Below are 22,619 nucleotides of genomic sequence, written 5' to 3' on the forward strand. Positions count from 1 at the left end.
AGTCAAAAGTGCTACATCGAAAATGCTTTTTAGTCAAAGACTAGGCTCAATCTGGGTCAAGGAAACCAACCATATAGTATGTGCCGGTGTAGTGTAGTCTACAGGTGCATGGATGTGGGAGACCATGAGAGCCGAGCAGAGGGTGTTTGACTTGATTGTGATCAGTGATTGGAATTGGGGTGGCCTTTCGTTCAGTGCCTTTGACAGTGAGGAACAGCAATCATGGTCCTGTTCTTCTCCTAACAGCCCTGAGCTCTCTATCTCGGTAGGAGGGATTCTTATCTGTGATTGAATTTGATTTGGTGAAACACAATTACCACTCTTGTCTGTGGGTCGAAACCAACCTCCGTGCAGACCTTGACCATCCGAAGGCACCTAAGGAGCCAGTTGAAGTGTATCCTTTACAACGGAACACACAGGAAAACATCGCCTCAGGGGCACCTCAGGTGGAAAAAGAGCTTGTCAATGGCTAATTGGTTATCATCTAGCAACACTGAGGTATTTCAGTTCAATGGGAATGTCTTAGGTAACTGGGATTCTGACAGAATATATACGTTGGAAACATTCTTCCTTTCTAAAGAAGAGTCAGTCAGTCAATAAGGAGGTCAAATAGAGAACGGCCGTTCTTCTCCCTGAATGGGATTCAGGACAATTGTTGTGTGTCTGAAATATTTATTGTTCATATACCACTAATGGTATACTGTTGTGTATGTACGTATAGGCAGTAGCAGCTGGTATACAATTTAAATCAATCAATCAATATATATATATATATATATATATATATATATATATATAGGCATGTGGGCCTTGAGAGACAATACTTTTTCTCTACACTTGGTGTCAGATGTTTAAAAAAAAATACACCTCTGACATTTAGAAAATGACAAATTACTCATAACATTCCGGCCCAATATTTGATTCGAAAGTCTGTCATCTGAAGCACATCTTACATGTCTGTACTTCTACTTCCAATTGCATGTCCAAGACCAAAAACATGCCTCTCTCTCCCCATTGCATTAGTGCTCCAGGTAACAAGCTGTTACAAACAGCTGGGGGAGAAAGTGTGAACACAGATATTACATAGTTATGAGGCATATTGCTGTGTAACCTGGCCCTCTCTGGTCTGGCTCCTTAGGCCATGCCATGCCCGGCCCCAGCACAGCATCTAATGCTGTTTTCCCCCTGTCGGAGAGGCCTGCAGCAATCTCTATTACCCATCGGGAGAGAAAGAAGGGAGCGAGAGAGAGAGAACCTGGGAGAGAAGGAAAGAAAGAGAAAAAGGGAGAGAAGGAAAGATAGAGAGGGAAAGAAAGAGAGGATGGGAGCAACTGAGAAAGATATAGAAATAAAAAGGGGGGAGATTGAAGGAGGCAGAGGGAAGAGGGGGTGTAGCCAGGCAGCCAGAGAGGCAGGCAGGCAGCGTGGCTGTCAGGCAGTGTCAGGATGATGAATGGGGGCCAGGCTGGGCCATGAGGTCTCTGATGGGAGCTGCTGAGCTTTACATCACTCTCCTGAGTGTTTGTGAAAGGTTATTAAAGGCACTTAAATCACCCAATCTCACACCGCACCCGCGCTCCCCCGGTCCGCACCTTCCGCACACTTCCCAAAAGAATCTTCCCTAACGATATTATGAACTTACCTGACTGACTTAAAGGGAATAGTATATATATATATATGCTAGAATCCTGACTAGAACCAACCAATTTGATCATATTACTCCAGTGCTAGCCTCCCTACACTGGCTTCCTGTCAAAGCAAGGGCTGATTTCAAGGTTTTACTGCTAACCTACAAAGCATTACATGGGCTTGCTCCTACCTATCTCTCTGATTTGGTCCTGCCGTACATACTTACACGTACGCTACGGTCACAAGACGCAGGTCTCCTAATTGTCCCTAGAATTTCTAAGCAAACAGCTGGAGGCAGGGATTTCTCCTATAGAGCTCCATTTTTATGGAACGGTCTGCCTACCCATGTCAGAGACGTTAACTCGGTCTCAACCTTTAAGTCTTTACTGAAGACTCATCTCTTCAGTGGGTCATATGATTGAGTGTAGTCTGGCCCAGGAGTGGGAAGGTGAACGGAAAGGCTCTGGAGCAACGAACCGCCCTTGCTGTCTCTGCCTGGTCGGTTCCCCTCTTTCCACTGGGATTCTCTGCCTCTAACCCTATTACAGGGGCTGAGTCACTGGCTTATTGGGGCTCACTCATACCGTCCTTGGCAGGGGTGCGTCACCTGAGTGGGTTGAGTCACTGATGTGGTCATCCTGTCTGGGTTGGCGCCCCCCCTTGGGTTGTGCCGTGGCGGAGATCTTTGTGGGCTATACCCAGCCTTGTCTCAGGATGGTAAGTTGGTGGTTGAAGATATCCCTCTAGTGGTGTGGGGGCTGTGCTTTGGCAAAGTGGGTGGGGTTATATCCTTCCTGTTTGGCCCTGTCCGGGGTGTCCTCGTATGGGGCCACAGTGTCTCCTGACCCCTCCTGTCTCAACCTCCAGTATTTATGCTGCAGTAGTTTATGTGTCGGGGGGCTAGGGTCAGTTTGTTATATCTGGAGTACTTCTCCTGTCCTATTCGGTGTCCTGTGGGAATTTAAGTGTGCTCTCTCTAATTCTCTCTTTCTTTCTCTCTCTCGGAGGACCTGAGCCCTAGGGCTATATAAATACATTTGATTTGATTTGATTTGAATGGTCACACCACCATATTTTACAGTAGGTATGGGTTTCTTTTCGGCTCATACATTCTCATTTTGGTGCCACACCCACCACTGATGTGAGTGGCCAAAAGACCTCTATTTTCATGTAATCTGACCAAAGCACCAGTTCCTATCGAATCCAAGTGCCAGTGCCATTTAGCACTGCTGGGTGATTTGAAAAGTCTTAGTCAAGCGATCAATAATATAATAACACTCTTAGCAAAAACATTTTATCTTTACTTTACAATCTGTAGAAACTATGAGAATAGAAAGGTTCAGAACTTTTGTGAAACATAAATAATATATCTAGAAATAGAAATCAAAACTGGATGGACTTCAACGATAAGATGGTGGGTTAAGAGTAGCTGGGACAAAACAGAAACAAGGATGGGACAAAAAAACAAACAAAAAGGTAACTATTGTAAAACATACTGTGTCCTTAAAATGTACAGTATATAGTATGTATAAGCTGGAAGTAGAAGTTGTTGTTGTCCATTGGTTTACTCCAATTAGGGAGGGGATGTAGGATTAGGGGAAAATATATACAAGATATATATACATACAGTAACAGTCAAAAGTTTGGACACACCTACTCATCCATGTTTTTTTTCTATACTTTTATAGATATTTTCTACATCGTAGAATAACAGTGAAGACATCAAAACTATGAAATAACAGATATGGATTCATGTCGTAACCAAAAGTGTTAAACAGATTAAAATATATTTCATTTGAGATTCTTCACAGTAGCCCCCCTTTGCCTTGACAGCTTTGTACACTCTGCATTCTCTCTACTAGCTTCATGAGGTAGTCACCTGGAATGCATTTCAATTAACAGGCGTGCCTTGTTAAAAGTTCCTTTGTGGAATTTATTTCCTTCTTAATGCATTTGAGATAGTTAGTTGTGTTGTGACAAGGTAGGGGTGGTATACAGAAGAAAGCCCTACTTTGTAAAAGACCAAGTCCATATTATGGCAAGAACAGCTCAAATAATCAAAGAGAAATGACAGTCCATCATTACTTTAAGACATGAAGGTCAGTCAATCTGGAAAATGTCAAGAACTTTGAAAGTCTCTTCAAGTGCAGTCGCAAAAACCATCAAGCACTATGAGGAAACTGGCTCTCATGAGGACCGCCACAGGAAAGAAAGACCCAGAGTTACCTCTGCTGTAGAGGATAAGATCACTAGAGTTAACTGCACCTCAAATTGCTGCCCAAATAAATGCTTCACAGAGTTCAAGTAAAAGACAAATCTCAACATCAACTGTTCGAAGGAGACTGTGTGAATCAGGCCTTCGGGGTTAAATTGCTGCAAAGAAACCACTACTAAAGGACACCAATAAGAAGAAGAGACTTGCTTGGGCCATGAAACATGAGCAATGGACATTAGACCGGTGGAAATCTGTCCTTTGGTCTGATGAGTCCAAATTTGAGATTTCTGGTTCCAACCACTGTGTCTTTGTGAGACGCAGAGTCGGTGAACGGATGATCTGCGCATGTGTGGTTCCCACCATGAAGCATGGAGGAGGAGGTGTGATGGTGTGGGGGTGCTTTGCTGTGTCTGTGATTTATTTAGAATTCAAGGCACACTTAACCAGCATGGACTTGCGCTTATTAGGACTATCATTTGTTTTTCAACAGGACAATGACTCAACACACCTCCAGGCTGTGTAAGGGCTATTTGACCATGAAGGAGAGTGATGGAGTGCTACATCAGATGACCTCCACAATCAACACGACCTCAATCTAATTGAGATGGTTTGGGATGAGTTGGACCGCAGAGTGAAGGAAAAGCAGCCAACAAGTGCTCAGCATATGTGGGAACTCCTTCAAGACAGTTGGAAAAGCATTCCAGGTGAAGCTGGCTGGGAGAATGCCAAGAGTGTGCAAAGCTGTCATCAAAGCAAAGGTCTAGATTTGTCTTACATTTTTTTGGTTACTACATGATTCCATTTGTGTGATTTCATAGTTTTGATGTCTTCACTATTATTCTACAATGTAAAGTTGTAAAGAAAAATCCTTGAATGAGTAGGTGTGTCCTAACTTTTGACTGGTACTGTATATATAAAAAAATAAATATATATATATATATATATATACATATGGGGGATTGGAAATTAAGCAAACAATTAAATTGATTAAAGCCCAAATTTACCTGCAATATTAGAGCTGATCTACCCCCTATTTTTATTTATTTTTTATAATAATACCATTAAGCAAACTCCAGGCTTTTATATTTTTGGGATGACATGAAAATAGAACTCTTTAGCCAAGCACACCAGTAGTGGGTTTAGAGTCGAAATTAGAATGCATGAGCAGAAAAGAACCCCATTCCTACTGTAAAATATGGTGGTGGATCTTTGATGTTATGGGGCTATTTGGCTTACACTGGTCCAGGAACCATTGTTAAGGTCAATGGCATCATTAACTAAAATGTCCAGTACAGGGACATCTTATGCCACACACCTGGTTGCCTCTGCCAGGAGGCTGAAACTTGGCCGCAAGTGGAACTTCTAGCAAGACAATAACCCCAAGTACACATCAAAATCCACAATCAAATGGTTCATTGGCCACAAAAACAAAATTTTGCAATGGCCATCTCAGTCTACGCGGACATGAAACCCATTGAAAACCTGTGGTTTGAATTGAAGAGGGCAGTCCATAAGCGCAGACGAAGGATAACAAGGATCTGAAATAAATCTCTATGGATGAACATTTAGAAAAAGGCTCAATGCCATTATCCTCGCAATTGGAGGTATTGTGACCCCTATCTTTTTGAGAAAAAAATTGATATTACTTATTTTTTTTAAATCAAATTCTCTGACCAATTGTATTAGTATAAAATAATAGAACTTCAATTTTTGGGGGGAGCATACAATATGCTGTAGCTCAGTATTTGTATTATTTATTTTATACAGTAATTTTTGCTCATTTTTATCAAGGGTGTCAATCATTTCAGACCCCACTGTATGTATGGGGGTATTGTCATGGGTGGACAGGAGGGCAACTGTGTCTCTTTAAGAGACACATTGTCCCTTTCAGGTAAAATACATGTTAATAAGGTGTAAATGGGTTGAAAAGGAGTAAATGGGTTGAAAGGGGGACCATCATCTTGGTTGGTTCATGGCTATTAAATTAGGTTTTCTTTTCTGTTAATTCAACACATATCTACAGTATATACCTTTAACTTGAACATTTAATTATTCACGGATTCATTTAGAATAGTCAAGTGCTATTCAACCAAACAATGTCAACAATTCTCATAGGCCTTTATTGTGTTAGATGTTTTTTCAAAGTTTCTTTATTTTATTTATGAAGATGTTTTCTTGTGGAGTTCTTTCCAAGACCAATTATTGGACAGCAAAAGATGGTAGGATTAAATCCATAGTGTTGCTCTGTCTTTGGGTGTATTTGTTGTCGTTGTTTGGGTGATCTCTGTGCAGGTTGGATGCACATGATCTCTGTCCGACACGCTGCATTTCTGTAGGGAATCTCATCACAATCAGAGCCATGCTTTCAAACTCCCAGCTCATCACCGCAGCAGCCAACCACACGTAAACCTTGTCAGAAAAACCTCAGTTTACACCCCCACGTCCACAACCAGCAACCACACTTCCCTTTATTTCACACTGACATTAAAAATGGTCAAATCCAGGCCATTTTAATACTCTTTGTAGAGTGGGAGCGAAAGCCTCATATCCAAAATTATTTTATTAACTGTAGACTAATGGCTGAGAAGAGAAAAAGCAAAAAAAAAATTCCAATGATTAGATGAACCAGTGTTTCTGCATGCAGAGCCTTCGTCAGGGTCAAAGCATACGCCAAGGACATTCGTTTCTCCACATTCAATCTTGAGCAGTCAATTGTTCAGTCAATGCAGAATGGAATAAATCTGTACTTATTGAATCTATTAGAAATGTTTGACCACAAAAAGAGACGGGCAAGGATGATGTTGTAAGTTTAATAAAAAGGCATACACCCTGAGCCCTGCAAAGTTGTATTTTGCTTCAGCAGAGTAGCTGCAACTTTCAGTACTGCTCCTCTTTCATAGTACAAGGCCTCTATAGGCCAACAGTAAGAACCAGAGTTCAAGAACATAAAACATATTCATGTATTTTTCCTCTCGCTCTCTTTCCCTCTCTGAACTTGTGTTGAGTCAGATCCTTTTGCAGATTATGGATTTTTCTGTCAGGTCGTGTGTGTGTGTGTGTGTGTGTGTGTGTGTGTTAGGTTATTCTACTGCACTGATCTGAGGGGAAGTGGGGGCCAAGGGGGGTGAGGGCCATTTCATGGTCACTGCTCCTAATTTGTCATTCAGTGAAGTTAAATACTGGTAGGCAAATACCCCGTGACACGAGAGGGCAAGCCGATCGAAAGCAATTAGGTGACTTTCAGTTTTTTTGTTTTATGAAAATGTCCGAACAATCCAACTACAGCGCTGTGTAGGAGGGTAAAAGACATCAAGCTTTGTGGACTCGGGACGCACTTTGAGAAAGCTGGAGAAGCTGGAAAAGGACAAATGTTGCTTCACAGCGACTTGTTTTCACATGAGTTGGAGCGCAGGTTACCATGGAAACAGTTTGTTTTGAGCTAATGCATGATCTTACATAAGGTAAAGAAGTAAAGTGGTCCATACAATAGATCCTCCTGAAGCAACATCAACAGACCATGATCATCTAGTTGACGAGCTACAAAAGGATATGTCAAAGGTAATATCCTGAACAAAAATATAAATGCAACATGTAAACTGTTGGTCCCATGTTTCATGAGCTGAAATAGAAAATCTCCGAAATTTTCCATAAGCACGAAAAGCATATTTCTCTCCAATTTTGCCGACAAATTTGTTTACATCCCTGTTAGTGAACATTTCTCCTTTGCCAAGATAATCCATCCACCTGACAGGTGTGGCATATCAATAAGATGATTAAACAGCATGATAATTACACAGTTGCACCTTATGCTGGGGGCAATAAAAGGCCACTAAAATGTGCAGTTTTGTCACACAACACAATGCCACAAATGTCTCAAGTTTTGAGGGAAAATGCTCTGCAGGAATGTCCACCATAGCTGTTGCCAGGGAATTGAATGTTTATTTCTCTACCATAAGCCATCTCCAACGTTGTTTTAGAGAATTTGGCAGGGGGTGCTGAGGAGTATTTCTGTCTGTAATAAAGCCCTTTTGTGGGTGAAAACTCATTCTGATTGGCTGGACCTGGCTCCCAAATGGGTGGGCATATGCCCTCCCAGGCCAACCCGTGGCTGCGCCATTGCCCAGTCATGTGAAATCCATATATTAGGGGCTAATGAATTTATTTCAATTGACTGATTTCCTTATATGAACTGTAACCCAGTAAAACCTTTGAAATTGTTGCATGTTCAGATTTTTGTTCAGTGTATGTCATAGGTCAACAGGAAGTACTTACGCTTAGTCTGCCTCCTGCTTTGCCCTCTAGCGATGACTGGTTGTGCAACAAGTGGTATTGGGAGAAACTCCCCCTGTGGTCGTCCTTCTCTATGTGAGAGAACATATCATGTTGATAGTAGTCCATGATTGACGGGAACTTTCCCACACTGTTCCTCCTCATTGTCTTCTCTTCGGAGAAGACTGTGGAGAGCATGTTTCAATCAATATATCTATCAATCAATCAACCAAATCAAGATAAACTGGCTAAAATCAAATGATGTAGGCCTAAATAACATTAATATTGTGTCTGTGGATGTGGGATGCGGACAAGATTCTGACCTTGGTTGCTCGACTTTGCTCTGTTGGTAAGGGTGCTTTGGGTGGAGCCTAGCGTGTTCCCTTCAGACTCTGTCTCGGTGTCACTGCTACTGCCTGAGTATGTGCACACTCTTGGGGCTCTGTCCTGTTCAGGAAAGAGAGGGACATCAGAACAGAATGAGAAAATAAGAAGATAGATCAATCCCTCAATCCCTGCATCCAGTATGAAGGAAGTTAGTAGTTTCGCGAGCAAATGCTAATTAGCATTAGGACAATGACTGGCATTCTATGGCACACTAGCTGTTAGACGTCTAGTAATTGTGCTAACGCTAGTTAGCAATTGCTGCCTTAAATGGATACTTTGGGATTTTGGCAATGAGGCCCTAGATCTACTAGCATGCCATCAGATACCCATAGACGTCCAGTCATTGCGCTAATGCTAGTTAGCATTGGCTCGCGAAACTACCTCTAACTTCATTGATACTGGAAGTAGAGACATAAAAATGGTATCCACGAGTTCATCTGAGTAGATGAAATCCCTTTAATATCACTGTATCCTCAACCGATTACAGAGATACTCTTTCATAATGATAATGCTTCTTGGAGATGTGAAATTGTATAGGGATTGTACGGAAGCCGCAATTACAGATGATAATGCGTCTCATGCCCTCCAGGACACCTACACCACCCGATGTCACAGGAAGGCCATAAAGATCATCAAGGACATCAACCACCCGAGCCACTGCCTGTTCACCCCGCTATCATCCAGAAGGCGAGGTCAGTACAGGTGCATCAAAGCTGGGACCGAGAGACTGAAAAACAGCTTCTATCTCAAGGCCATCAGACTGTTAAACAGCCACCACTAACATTGAGTGGCTGCTGCCAACACACTGACACTGACTCAACTCCAGCCACCTTAATAATGGGAATTGATGGGAAATGATGTAAATATATCACTAGCCACTTTAAACAATGCTACCTTATATAATGTTACTTACCCTACATTATTCATCTCATATGCATACGTATATACTGTACTCTATATCATCGACTGTATCCTTATGTAATACATGTATCACTAGCCACTTTAAACTATGCCACTTTGTTTACATACTCATCTCATTTGTACATACTGTACTCGATACCATCTACTGTATCTTGCCTATGCTGCTCTGTACCATCACTAATTCATATATCCTTATGTACATATTCTTTATCCCCTTACACTGTGTACAAGACAGTAGTTTTGGAATTGTTAGTTAGATTACTTGTTGGTTATTACTGCATTGTCGGAACTAGAAGCACAAGCATTTCGCTACACTCGCATTAACATCTGCTAACCATGTGTATGTGACAAATAAAATTTGATTTGATTTGATTTGATGTGATGTGCTACACAGAAACACAACCACTAGGCATTTGAAGTACTGTAGATTTGTCAGTTTAGCAGTTCTCTTATTGCTGCTATTATTCTGTCAGAGGATAATTGATTTACGTCCCTCCACTACTAGCAACATTTACTGTATTTCATGCAACATAAGGAATCAATGCTATTATATGCTACTATGCTATTGCAGTCTATTTTGCCTCCAAAACACCACCCCTTTGACATAGGCCTAATAGTGCTGGGGAAGTTCCTTACAGTGGGTGAGTTTAGATCCTTAGTGTTCCTCTTCTTCTCCACTTGTTCCTCGTGGGCCTCCGTAGTGACTGCGTGGCTGGTGCTGCATAACTCTATCTGACTCAGTCGCTTCCTTCTGATGACATCTATCATTCAAAAGTAAAGAGAAACAAACCATGAGACACCGACAACAACCAAACCCACACACTCACACCAGGAAGAGAGCCTACGCATTGCGTACATAGAGGGCGGAGGAAAGAAAAAATGTCAAAGCTATTAGGTCCTGGAGTTTCAGTAAGACTCATGGTTACATCCCAAATGGCTCCCTATTCCCTTTATAGTGCACTACGTTTGACCATGGCCATAGGTTACCATTTGGGACGCATCCAGAGCTAACGCTATGCCAATATAGTTGTTAACCTGTGAAAGCCCATGCTGTACTACATGAGCATTATGCTACAATTTCTTTAATTGTGAGGAGAGTTTGGCATTTCATCTATTAATAGTCAATGGCATCCTCCCTACCGAGACTACATCGCTACATTTCTGACTTGAAGCAGCCCCGAAATACCAGCTTCAAACTGTCACTCCCAATGACAAAGCATCCAATGATAGTCACAGCTGAGTCAGTGTGAATTTTAATGACTACCTACCCCTTCCTTCACACTTTTTTTCTCTATACAACTCCCTGCCTTCTCCTGACAATATAATTAACTGGGCCTCGTTGGCGGCGGCACCGCGGGAACATCAGCAGAATAATTTGTACCGCGCCGAGGACAAAATAGTTCTTTCATCTTCTTGACTACCTGTGAGGGAATCCGTGGTGGAGATTAGGCTCCTTCTCTATTCCTTATAATGACAGCTCCTGGTCATGCCTACCTTAACCGCAGTACCGAGGTCACACAGATAGACACTAATTCCCTGATTGCATAAATCCCTAGGCGTGATCACGGAGATCACTCATCCCTATACGAGTACATTGTTAGTGTTACTTCCCTCAGCCCATATGATCCCTCTCTCTCTCCTCCCCACCCACCGTTGTGCTGTTGTGTTGCTGCGGTAAATGAACAGGCAGAAGGTGGTTTATGATCTATGTCGCTAATTGTCGCTATTGAGTTTACGTGTCTAATTGTATTAGCGACTTATCCTTGGGATATGGTCTGTGGGTCGTATTATCCGGAGGGTTTTGTGAAGGTGGGTGGGGGACACAGTGTCCTTTGTTAAGCAGAGCTACAGAATATCACTCAGAATACCAATAGGCTTGTCCATCTAGTCCAGCATTCAAAATGCATAGGAGATTGAATAACAAAAGGTAGAAGGTTTTCCTTTTCATTGAATAGCTTCAAGTGGAGAATGGATCCTCGGTTGAGATTGAGAGGGTGGAACATGCATTGTGAATTCTTGAGGGCGACTTAAGGTTCATAATGATGTGAATTGAAGTAAAACACTGCCACCCTCATTGCACAATCAAATTGAGCCAGCGAGAATCTGAATTTTATCCTCTCTCATTTTACACACAGTTTATAGATGGGTTAACACCAAATTGGGTTTCATGATAGTGGCCAAACATCCTCTGAGCCTGCTCAGCCATTCTAACTTTTATATGCAGCTGTGAATCATTGGTTTACCTAACATAAAACCATTGGCATGAACCAGAGACAACACAGAGCCTGTAACAGTGGTTGTGTCCCGATCATCGACTTTTCTCCCTGAAGTGTGCACTTCACATGATGGGACTGTACTGGTATTAGAGCAATGGTGTGGACATTGTCCAGCCAATACTTACGGCTTCTTAATGCATAAAGGGGAGTGTGGAAGTGCACGCTTTGGGAGAAGGGTATAGAATGGAGACGTAACGGGGATGTTGATATGAGGTGAACCCCCAGTCTTACCTGAGGTGGATGGTCTGGGGAGGCGGCTCAGGGCTTCCTGTCCACAACCTCTTCCAGTAACTGTAGAGTCAGACAGGGAGTGGCCCAGGGCACTGGTGGGTGGTACATGTGGTTGGGATTCAGACAGGGACGGCACTGTCACATGGGATGGGGAATGAGCAGCAGAGGCCGAGAGGAGGTCCTGGTCAGGATCAGTGGGACTGTGAACGCTCGCCATTGTCCGGTCGGGGCTGGACTCAGATCTAGGAATGTGGCGCCCATTGACCCGGGTGACGGAGTCAGGGAGGGGGAAGGTGCCAATCCCGCTGTCCAGGGTTCTCATTTGACAGCTGGAGCCTGGGGGGGGGGGGGGGGGGGGGAGACAGGAGAAGCAGCGTGTGATGATGGGGTTGGGTGCGGGGAGGGGGGGAGCAATGGAAAAGGAGGAAGAGCCACTGGATTGGATTCACAAGCAACGGAAGGTGTTGTGGGTAAAAAGGGCATCTTGGGGTAGGTTCAATAAGATAGGAGAACGAATGGAGGCAAAAGCAAGAGATACAGGAGCATTACTTAACGTACGGAGCACCTGGGTACAATCCAAAGCCAAATCATTATGAGAAACTGTAGAAATGTAATGCAGGAAAAAAGTCTGAACTTTTCGTATTACTTTGTCCAGTAATATGTGTGATGCGATCTGTTGTGTGTGTAATTCATCAGGTTTATTCCTATAAGTGGTTATCAGCCCTCTATGATCAAATCTGTATCACTTCTTCATGAAATTAATAAAGGTATCTGACTAATCTTGAAAAGGATCTAAAATGAACGGCCGCTTGTAACTCCTAGGTCTCTCTGCGTTCCCAATCTAATTTCACCCATTTGGAACCCAGCGTGACTTTAGAGTGCCAATTTATTAGTGATTTTTCTCCCTACCTCCTATATCAGCATTATGTTGATTTATACACATTCACCGAACTTGATATGTTCCACACTGCGCAGTGATCTAAGGACACTGTAGCACCAGATGGACAGCGTCTAAAATACACAGTTTTGCAAAGCCTCCGTCTCCGAGCGAGACAGATGGATGGCTGTTCGACATGATCCAATTCCATGTAACTGTGAATGATGTTGGCTAATCATTCTGTGCTCATTACTTAATTGCAACAATTTGAGTAAAAAAAGAAAGATAATGTTGAACTAGTTCTAACATTAATTAAGTTTAAAGACAAAAGTGCGGGAAAGGTCAGATGGCTGATATGACTGCAACTTTGACAATGTTCTATTTTCATTCTAGGTTGCACAGTGTATTGCTGCATTGCAAAAGTAGAACATATCAATCTAGCGTTATGTACATTAGAGACTAGTTGAGGATGGAAAAACCTTGGAAATGATTGATCCTTTCGAGTGAGCAGTTGTTTTGGAAGATATTTAGAACAATCTGTAAGTTCTGATTTCTTTCTTGCCTTTTATGGACAAGCATGGGACCTATTTTTTTTTAAGAGTTGGGTTAATTTCTGCTAGCTCTGCCCTTAACCATGGCGCTTGGTCTTGTAACGCACCATAAACATCCACTTCTTCTATATGCCCTAACACATCCCTCCATCGTTGTCATACAGTCTCTGGACGTTCAACCCAAACTTCTAGAAAAGAATGGGTAAATGGATGGATGATTGAATTAATGAATTCATTAATTATATATTAACTGTTTCCCCTGAAGGGGTTCAAGGCATGTAAGAGCTTCCATGGATATGCTTTAGTACAATAACCCATACGCATAGGGCTCGCACAACATCATCGCCAACCAGCTGCATCAAATCATAATTAAAACCAAAGCTCTTTATCAGAGGCAATGCGCTGCCGTTGTAAAATACATGATTAACCTAATAAAGCAATATTTTCAGTCCCCTCTAAATTTGCAACCAGACATTCAATTAAACCAACAGTGCATCAAAACAAGAATTAATTCAATTATGCATCAGAAACGTCCCACTGGATGACTGGGAGTAAACAGAGTCGACTTAATCATGCTATTAGTACACAGTTAGAGTCATATTGTAGGCATACGTGTCTTCTTCTACCTCTCTTGCACCTCCTACTCTGCAGTAATGTTGTAGCTGAGGTGCTCATAAACCACCTCGATGGACAGATGGCCTGTTATGTTGCTTAGATACATCTGCAATGAGTCATCACGGGGGCGGTAGTGGCCAGCCCCTAAAACAGCAGCTGATCAATTACTACAGAGTTCTGCATTATGCATCAAGTGTACACCCGTTCAGAATGTCTCACATGCTTGATCCTATATTCAAGGAAGAAGACAGAAGATAAAGAGGGAGACAGAGAAAGGGAAATAAAAGAGAAAGAGAGAAAAGGAAAGAGGAAGAGGGAGACATCCACACCTCACAAAGCTCAATAATCAAAGGAGTTGATTTGGCAGTCGTTTTCAATATGCCGTTTGCACTCACACTATAACAAGGTCTAACATGGACCTAGAAGCCAGTTCCACTGCTTTTCTTTCAATCTTCCTTTCTAATCGGGGACTGGTTTAGACCTGGGATACCAGGTTTGTGCATATTAATTATCAGGTAGAACAGAAAACCAGCAGTGCTCCGGACCTCGTAGGGTATGATTTTAATGGCCCTAGGGTAATACTATCTAAAATCATAGGAAAAAATATCAGAGAGGCTCTGGAATTGTGTTTACTGTGATCCCAATCACTTCTACATTAAACCTCCTGGAGATAGAGGGCAAGCTCTGCAGACCTAATGACATGTTATGATGAGGACCCATGTAAAACCCAGACATTAACCACCATCGCAACTGCATGGGAATTACAACCAGAGGTCATGACTATTGTCACATGACCAAGACCTCAAACCATTTAAATTCAGTCCAAGGTCAAAACTTGAGCTGTTTATGATCTATTATCTATGCACAGTCACTTTACCTACATATCATCTCAATTACCTTGACTATCCTGTAACAATGCACATTGACTCGGTACTGGTCCCGTTGTATATAGCCTCGTTATTGTTATTTTATTGTTGCGTTTGATTGTTTTTTAATGTAGTTTATTTAATAAATATTTCACTTTTCTGAAAACTGCGTTGTTGGTTAAGGGATTGTAAGTAAGCATTTCACCGTAAAGTCTACACCTGTTGCATTAGTGCGCATGTGACAAATAAAATGTGATTTGATTTGATTTGAACCATGACAAAGCCACATCTCAGACTCATGAGTCCATCCGCATCCTTTTCTAGTTTCTAGTTTTAATCCCTGCTACAATATCACATTATGTCAAAAATAAAATACAATTTTGTTTCTAGTTTCTTGTGTTCAGAGAAAATAAGTAATTGAGATCAGGCAAATGTGTGACATATTCTACCCATAAAAGCCCAGGGTAAAATGATATTCTAGGCTGGACTTCAGGACCTATAAGTGGACTCTGCTTAAATCTTTATGAGACCTTTAATTCATACTGAGGGGAGGTTGGATAGATGTGCTTAGCTGGCAGAATTAGATATGCCATTCAGTTAATTAGAATACAGAAACGATTAACAATCTTATTTTTGGCTCTGTTCCACGATATGGGGCTTAGTTGAATCGGGAAAATGTTCATACATCCTGGACATTTTCTCATGTCAAAACAATTTCTCACAATATTTGTGTGGTCGACCCCATCAATACAGAGGCTAGCATATAAAAATGACTTAGAGCCAAAGAGAGCAGCTTTCATAAGTAATGGTATGTGGTGGTATGTGGTTTTCCATGTTTGATGTAAATGACGTCCAAAATAACCTGCAAGTCTAGGTCCTTAATGTCCATCCTTTAGAATTCATCTTGATTTAGATAGTCATTGTGATAGTCAGCATAAAATAGTTAGTGGAATATTGCGTACCAGCAGCCACATCATCTGTGCAGACCTATTATGGTGCATGGAAATAAATAAACAAAATTAAGCAACAGAGATCATAATCCTGTGTGAAAATAAGGACAAACTTCAAATATAAAGAAAAGACCACTATAATTCAAGTCGAGGCGTCACAAACACCTTTTGCACAGGTTGTACATGACTGGTTTGCTGCTCTCCTGTTCACATAATGCCAAAGCCACATCAAACTAAGTGAGAGAAGACCCCATTCATGAAAGGACAACAGGCATCATCTCTTCAAAGATAGACAGTTAATGTGCCACTCAGTTTAAAGCATTCCAACAGAGCGATAGGCACCTGGCGCTATAAAACTCTAATAAACATTGATTGCCCTGTCCTAGTCACGTTCCCTGAGAATGCCTTCCACCTGCCAATGAATGACAAACTGCCCAGCGTGTAAAGATCGCCTTGTCATTGAAATAGTAAGTGGGTGTTGTTGCATATAATTTTCCTATCACACATTGTACGCTACACCAAAGCTCTCAGAACAGCAGCTGCCCTGACAACCCCCGATGTCTTAGCCACGTAAATAATACTGTACGCCGGCAACACTAAAAGGATTTTTGAACGCCGGAGACAGTAACCATTTTGTTGATGACCTCAAAATGCAGTGGGAGAGTGGCGTGATAATAAAGACTCACTCTGCCAGTGACAAGACGGATCAGTCCTGCAAAGATACAGGAAATATTTTTATAGGCTCTAAGCTTACAGTTTTTCACTGGTATGAGAATGTGTTACATATGCTAGTCCCATATGCATTAGGTGATGAATGGCAACAGCTCTTTCTGTATACTGCAAAAGCCTAAAATAAGAGACCGTTTCTATACTCTATCACAGAAATACTTTACACAGAAAGCAAAAGTCGGAGATGCATTGCTGGTGACTACTGAACATGTCTATGTTGAGAAATCTATATTAATGTTGCTTATTAGCACTAAAATGTTATATGTTTTCAGACGATAGCTCAAAGTACAGTAGGCCCATTGTTACAGTAAAACCTTACCTATCATGTGGTCCTGACATGAAGTCTCAGGGTTGGGTTCCTCCTCATTCTCTCCATGCAAGCTGATCTTCTGTGTCACAATGATGGTCTGGTGGGAAAAAATGAAGGAGGAAGTGCATTTAACTTTACTTGAGTTCTCACAACATACACTACCGGTCAAAAGTTTTAGAACACTTACTCATTCAAGGGCTTTTCTTTATTTGTACTATTTTCTACATTGTAGAATAATAGTGAAGACACCAAAACTATGAAATAAAACATATGGAATCATGTAGTAACCAAAAAAGTGTTAAAAAAAATCAATATATTTTTTATATTTGAGATTCTTCAAATAGCCACCTTTGCCTTGATGACAGCTTTGCACACTCTTGGCATTCTCTCAACCAACTTCACATGGAGTGCATTTCCAACAGTCTTGAAGGAGTTCCCACATATGCTGAGCACTTGTTGGCTGCTTTTCCTTCACTCTGAGGTCCGACTCATCCCAAATCATCTCAATTGGTTTGAGGTTTGGGGGATTGTGGAAGCCAGGTCATATGATGCAGCACTCCATCCCTCTCCTTATTGGTAAAATAGCCCTTACAAAGCCTGGAGGTGTGTTGGATCATTGTCTGGTTGAAAAACAAATGATAGTCCCACTAAGCCCAAACCGATGGGATGGCGTATCACTGCAGAATTCGATGATAGCCATGCTGGTTAAGTTTGCCTTGAATTCTAAATAAATCACAGACAGTGTCACCAGCAAAGCACCCCCACACCATAACACCTCCTCCTCCATGCTTTACATTGAGAAATACACATGTGGAGAGCATCCGTTCACCCACACCGCGTCTCACAAAGACATATCTCCAATTTAGACTACAGACCAATGGACACATTTCACCGGTCTAATGTCCATTGCTCGTGTTTCTTGGCCCAAGCAAGTCTCTTCTTAATTACTATTAGTGTCCTTTAGTAGTGGTTTCTTTGCAGCAATTCCACCATGAAGGCCTGATTCACATAGTCTCCTCTGAACAGTCAATGTTGAGATGTGTCTGTTATACTTGAACTCTGTGAAACATTTATTTGGGCTTCAATTTCTGAGGCTGGTAACTCTAATGAACTTATCCTCTGCAGCAGAGGTCACTAACTGTGTCTTCCATTCCTGTGGCGGTCCTCATGAGAGCCAGTGTCATCATAGCTCTTGATGGTTTTCGCGACTGCACTTGAAGAAACTTTCAAAGTTCTTGAAATGTTTCAGATTGACTGACCATCATGTCTTAAATTAATGATGGACTGTCGTTTCTCTTTGCTTATTTGAGCTGTTCTTGCCATAATATGGACGTGGTCTTTTACACAACTGATTGGCTCAAACGCATTAACATCCTTAGGATTGGTGGGTCCACTGCGTGACAGGTTGAGCTTTCGTAGGCTAATGCGATTAGCATGAGGTTGTAAGTAGGACATAGACATATCTGATATTGGCAGAAAGCTTAAAGTCTTGTTAATCTAACTGCACTGTACAATTTACAGTAGCTATTATAGTGAAACAATGCCAGGCTATAATTTGAGGAGAGTACACCATTTTGAAGATGAAAAGTTATTAATAAACAAATTAGGTACATTTGGGCAGTCTTGACACAACATTTTGAACAGAAATGCAATGGTTCATTGGATCAGTCTAAAACTTTGCACATACAGTCCTGCCATCTAGTGGCCAAAATCTAAATGGCACCTGGGCTGGAATAATACATTATAGCCTTATTCTTGCATTTCAAAGATGATGGTACAAAAAGATTGAACAAAAACTTTTATTTTTTAATTATCTTCTACCAGATCTAATGTGCTATATTATCCTACATTCCTTTCACATTTCCATAAACTTTAAATTGTTTCCTTTCAAATGGTACCAAGAATATGCATATCCTTGCTTCAGGGCCTGAGCTACAGGCAGTTAGATTTGGGTATGTCATTTTAAGCGAAAATTGGGAAAAAAGGGGCCGATCCTTAAGATGTTTTAAGAAGGAAAGAAACTCCACAAATTAACTTTTAAGAAGGCAAAACTGTTCATTGAAATACATTCCAGGTGACTACCTCATGAAGCTGGTTGAGAGAAAGCCAATAGTGTGCAAAGCTGCCATCAAGGCAATGGGTGGCTATTTGAAGAATCTGAAATATAAAATATATTTAGATTTTTTTTAAACACTTTTTTGTTAATAACTACATGATTCCATATCTGTTATTTCATCGTTTTGAGGTCTTCGCGACTATTCTACAATTTAGAAAATAGTCAAAATAAAGAAAAAGCCTTGAGTGAGTAGGTGTTCTGAAAGTTTGGACCGGTAGTGTGTAATATCAAGTTCTAAATCATGTTTATGACCAATTTGTTCAGGCATAATGACAGGACATTGACATAAAGTGTTATTAAATGTGCTTCACAATATCGTCAACAGATGGTATGTTATTTGTCAGAAAAATGGTTGGGGAGACCGGGGAACAAAGTAACACTTTTAGGCTTTTGCATATTGAAAATTATATTTGATTTAGATTAAATAATATTGTTATACAAACAACATGCATATCTCAGCTACTATTACAAACTGTAACTACGTTTATAGAACATACCAGGCGTTTACAATTCAACCAAAAGTGTCAGGAGTGAAATGTTACAATTGACCCAGTATGTGGGGTTAAATGTAACAGGGAAAGGGGAAAGGGGGATACCTAGTCAGTTGTCCAACAATGTATTCAACTGAAATGTGTCTTCCACATTTAACCCAATCCCTCTGAATCAGAGAGGTGCGGGGGGCTGCCTTAAATTACATCCACGTCTTCAGCACCCGGGGAACAGTGGGTTGCTCAGGGGCAGAACAACAGATTTTTACCTTGTCAGCTCGGGGATTCGATCCAGCAACCTTCCGGTTACAGCTACGGGGTTAAAAGTAGCATTGTGTTCAATGTTAAAAATGAAGGGTAATTGAAACATTTTATATTTTTGAAACTGGTATTTTGATGATAATACACTAAATTGAAACTGGTATTTTGATGATAATACACTAAATTGAAACTGGTATTTTGATGATAATACACTAAATTGAAACTGGTATTTTGATGATAATACACTAAATTGAAACTGGTATTTTGATGATAATACACTAAATTGAAACTGGTATTTTGATGATAATACACTAAATTGAAACTGGTATTTTGATGATAATACACTAAATTGAACTGGTATTTTGATGATAATACACTAAATTGAAACTGATATTTTGATGATAATACACTAAATTGACAAATATTTTCCATTTGATCTTTTAGGAATGTGATATTGACCAAAAACTCAAATTGTATCAAAATGAATATAGCCTGTTTTATATTAGGATTCAAACGTGTAAATTGTACAATTTTGCAATTTTGCAAACACACACACACACACACACACACACACACACACACACACACACACACACACACACACACACACACACACACACACACACACACACACACACACACACACACACACACACAGGAGACTATACTAATCTGAATCTTGTGAGAAAATACAAATAATTATTGTTATGGACTTTACAAATCAAAATACCTCATCTTACTGATAAAAATACTGTTTAAATACATGGAGAATGCCCCACAGGTCAACACACTAAACAAGAGAAGCGGCGGGTATATTTACTTAAGGGCCTCAAAACCTATTTTATGTCAATAAAACAAAAAATGATTGATGAATTTAGGCATTTAGAGACACCACTGAAGCATTAGCACATCGCACAACAGCCTTCTAAGTGGTTTCTAATTTGAGTTATTAAAAGCTCTTACAACTGACCCCGTGTTACATTTTTTTCCCAGTCTCCCCTTACATCATTGTAATGTGCATCGCATTGTATTCATAATTGCTTTGCCGCTTGTGTGTGTATTCAATCTTTTGTATGGTGGCCTTAACATTCCTTGAATATCATCTGCACAGATAATAACAGAACATCACTGCTAGTTTAAGGACATGTCTGGTATGATTCATAAACCACAAACAAGCAAAGTACACTTTTCTACAACATGATAATACTTTATATACTTCTACGAAACCAGACATCCAAAATAACAAACGCAGCTAAGCTAACACAGATTTAGTAGCTGGCATATTCAGATAGAACATTATTGATATATATATAGCTTCCCTTTCGCTCTTAAACAAAACAATAGTGGAAGACGATTCATCAATTCTTTAAGCGATGACTCAAAACAGAATCGACAAACACCTTAGATTTACAGAAGTTAGTATTACATTTTCAGAGCCTCTTTCGTAATAGGTAGTTCTGTCAGGGGAAGCAACAAGGTAATTGTTCTAATATGGAGGTGGGCTAACAGAGTGTGATGTTGAAAAAGTGTTCCTCCGAAAGTATAAAGGGGATTTGCAGGTCATAAACACTTATTTTCTTCTGTTGTATTTCTGTAGAAGGGAGATGGAGATGAAGCTGCAAGGATAGTATTAAACAGGCCTTTGTTGAATTGAGTGTCTGAGATAAGAGCCTCCTCATCGCTATCAAAGTTCCCCATCAGCTGGATTGAATTTCCTGCATATTGCATATGGTCTCTTTTTTCTTTCTCCCCCTTCCTTCCTTGCTCTCTCTCTCACTCTGTCCCTGACAGAGAACAAGTAATATCTTCTACCAAGGTCAGAATTACGTGGCATTCTAAGTCTTACCCAAAGCATTTTTTTTCTATACAAAGCTTAGTACGTGGTTCAACATCGGTAGCATATCTCCCAAGATGAAGTGCTTCAGTGTGCGCTCATATTTGTGTATGTGCGAAGGTTGGCGGAATTTGCAGGTGTGTACACAAATTAGACACAAGACATGGAAAACGTTATGGCAACAGTAAATGATATGGAGTATACGCACAATCCAATAAGCAACTGACCAGCATGAGAGCATGGAGGAAGTGGATACTCAGGTTAGGGGAAATAGTTAGAAAATTGTGAGATTATGAGGAAAGATGGATAGATGAGAGAAAGAGAGAGAGAGCGAGAGAGAGAGAGAGAGAGAGAGAGAGAGAGAGAGAGAGAGAAGGAGAGAGAGCAGTCGAGTGAGAGATCCATGCAATATCCTGGAAGCCAAGCAACGTTTCATTACAGGACCCCTAGCTCACTCACAGCTGTATCGGAGCAGATCTCCATATCTCCCCTCATATCGCTGTTTCTCTTGGGGATGGAGATGCCAGGGAGAGATTCAGCTATGGAGTCACCCTTCCTCACACTCCTGTATGGGAAACATGATTTGATATATTTTCTGTCTGTCTGCTTAACTGATTTCATATGAACCGTGCAGTTGCAAAGAGATCCCGGGTGAGACATTCCACTGTTCTCACTCAATACGGCCTCCATATACACTGAACAAAAATATAAACTCAACGTGTAAAGTGTTGGTCCCACTGAGCTGGAAAGAAATGTTACATATGCATACTAGCTTACTTCTGTCCAATTTTATGCACAAATTTGTTTACATCCCTGTTAGTGAGCATTTCTCCTTTTCAAAGCTAATTTATCCACCTGACAGGTGTGGCATATCAAGAAGTTGATTAAACAGCATGATCATTACATAAGTGTTGGGGACAATAAAAGGCCACTCTAAAAGGCCACTCTGTGCAGTTTGGTCAGACAACACAATTCCACAGATGTCTCATGTTTTGAAGGAGCATGCAATTGGCATGCTGACTGCAAGGAATGTCCACCAGAGCTGTTGCCAGATAATTGAATGTTAATTTCTCTACCATAAGCCGCCTCGAACG

The 22,619-nt window shown here is 40.9% G+C and overlaps 1 protein-coding gene across 6 annotated transcripts in view; it reads right to left on the reverse strand.

Moving 5' to 3' along the window:
* LOC110495841 (nck-associated protein 5) overlaps nucleotides 1-22,619 on the reverse strand; it is a 171,294-nt gene that overhangs the window by 4,562 nt on the left and 144,113 nt on the right. For 3 of the 6 annotated variants that reach the window (XM_036952279.2, XM_036952281.2, XM_090208114.1), the window contains 6 exons: nucleotides 21,985-22,090; nucleotides 16,836-16,923; nucleotides 11,929-12,264; nucleotides 10,058-10,182; nucleotides 8,437-8,560; nucleotides 8,117-8,298 (listed from right to left, as the gene is read on the reverse strand). In XM_036952279.2, the coding sequence (XP_036808174.2) occupies nucleotides 8,117-8,298; nucleotides 8,437-8,560; nucleotides 10,058-10,182; nucleotides 11,929-12,264; nucleotides 16,836-16,923; nucleotides 21,985-22,090 (961 nt within the window). Of the gene's footprint in view, nucleotides 1-8,116; nucleotides 8,299-8,436; nucleotides 8,561-10,057; nucleotides 10,183-11,928; nucleotides 12,412-16,835; nucleotides 16,924-21,984; nucleotides 22,091-22,619 lie in introns of all 6 variants that reach the window. The other 3 variants (XR_016488369.1, XR_016488370.1, XM_036952280.2) reach the window with 2 other exon arrangements.

This window comes from Oncorhynchus mykiss, chromosome 18 (assembly GCF_057628025.1).
Source record: "Oncorhynchus mykiss isolate SJ-2025 chromosome 18, ASM5762802v1, whole genome shotgun sequence".
Lineage (NCBI taxonomy): Eukaryota > Metazoa > Chordata > Actinopteri > Salmoniformes > Salmonidae > Oncorhynchus > Oncorhynchus mykiss.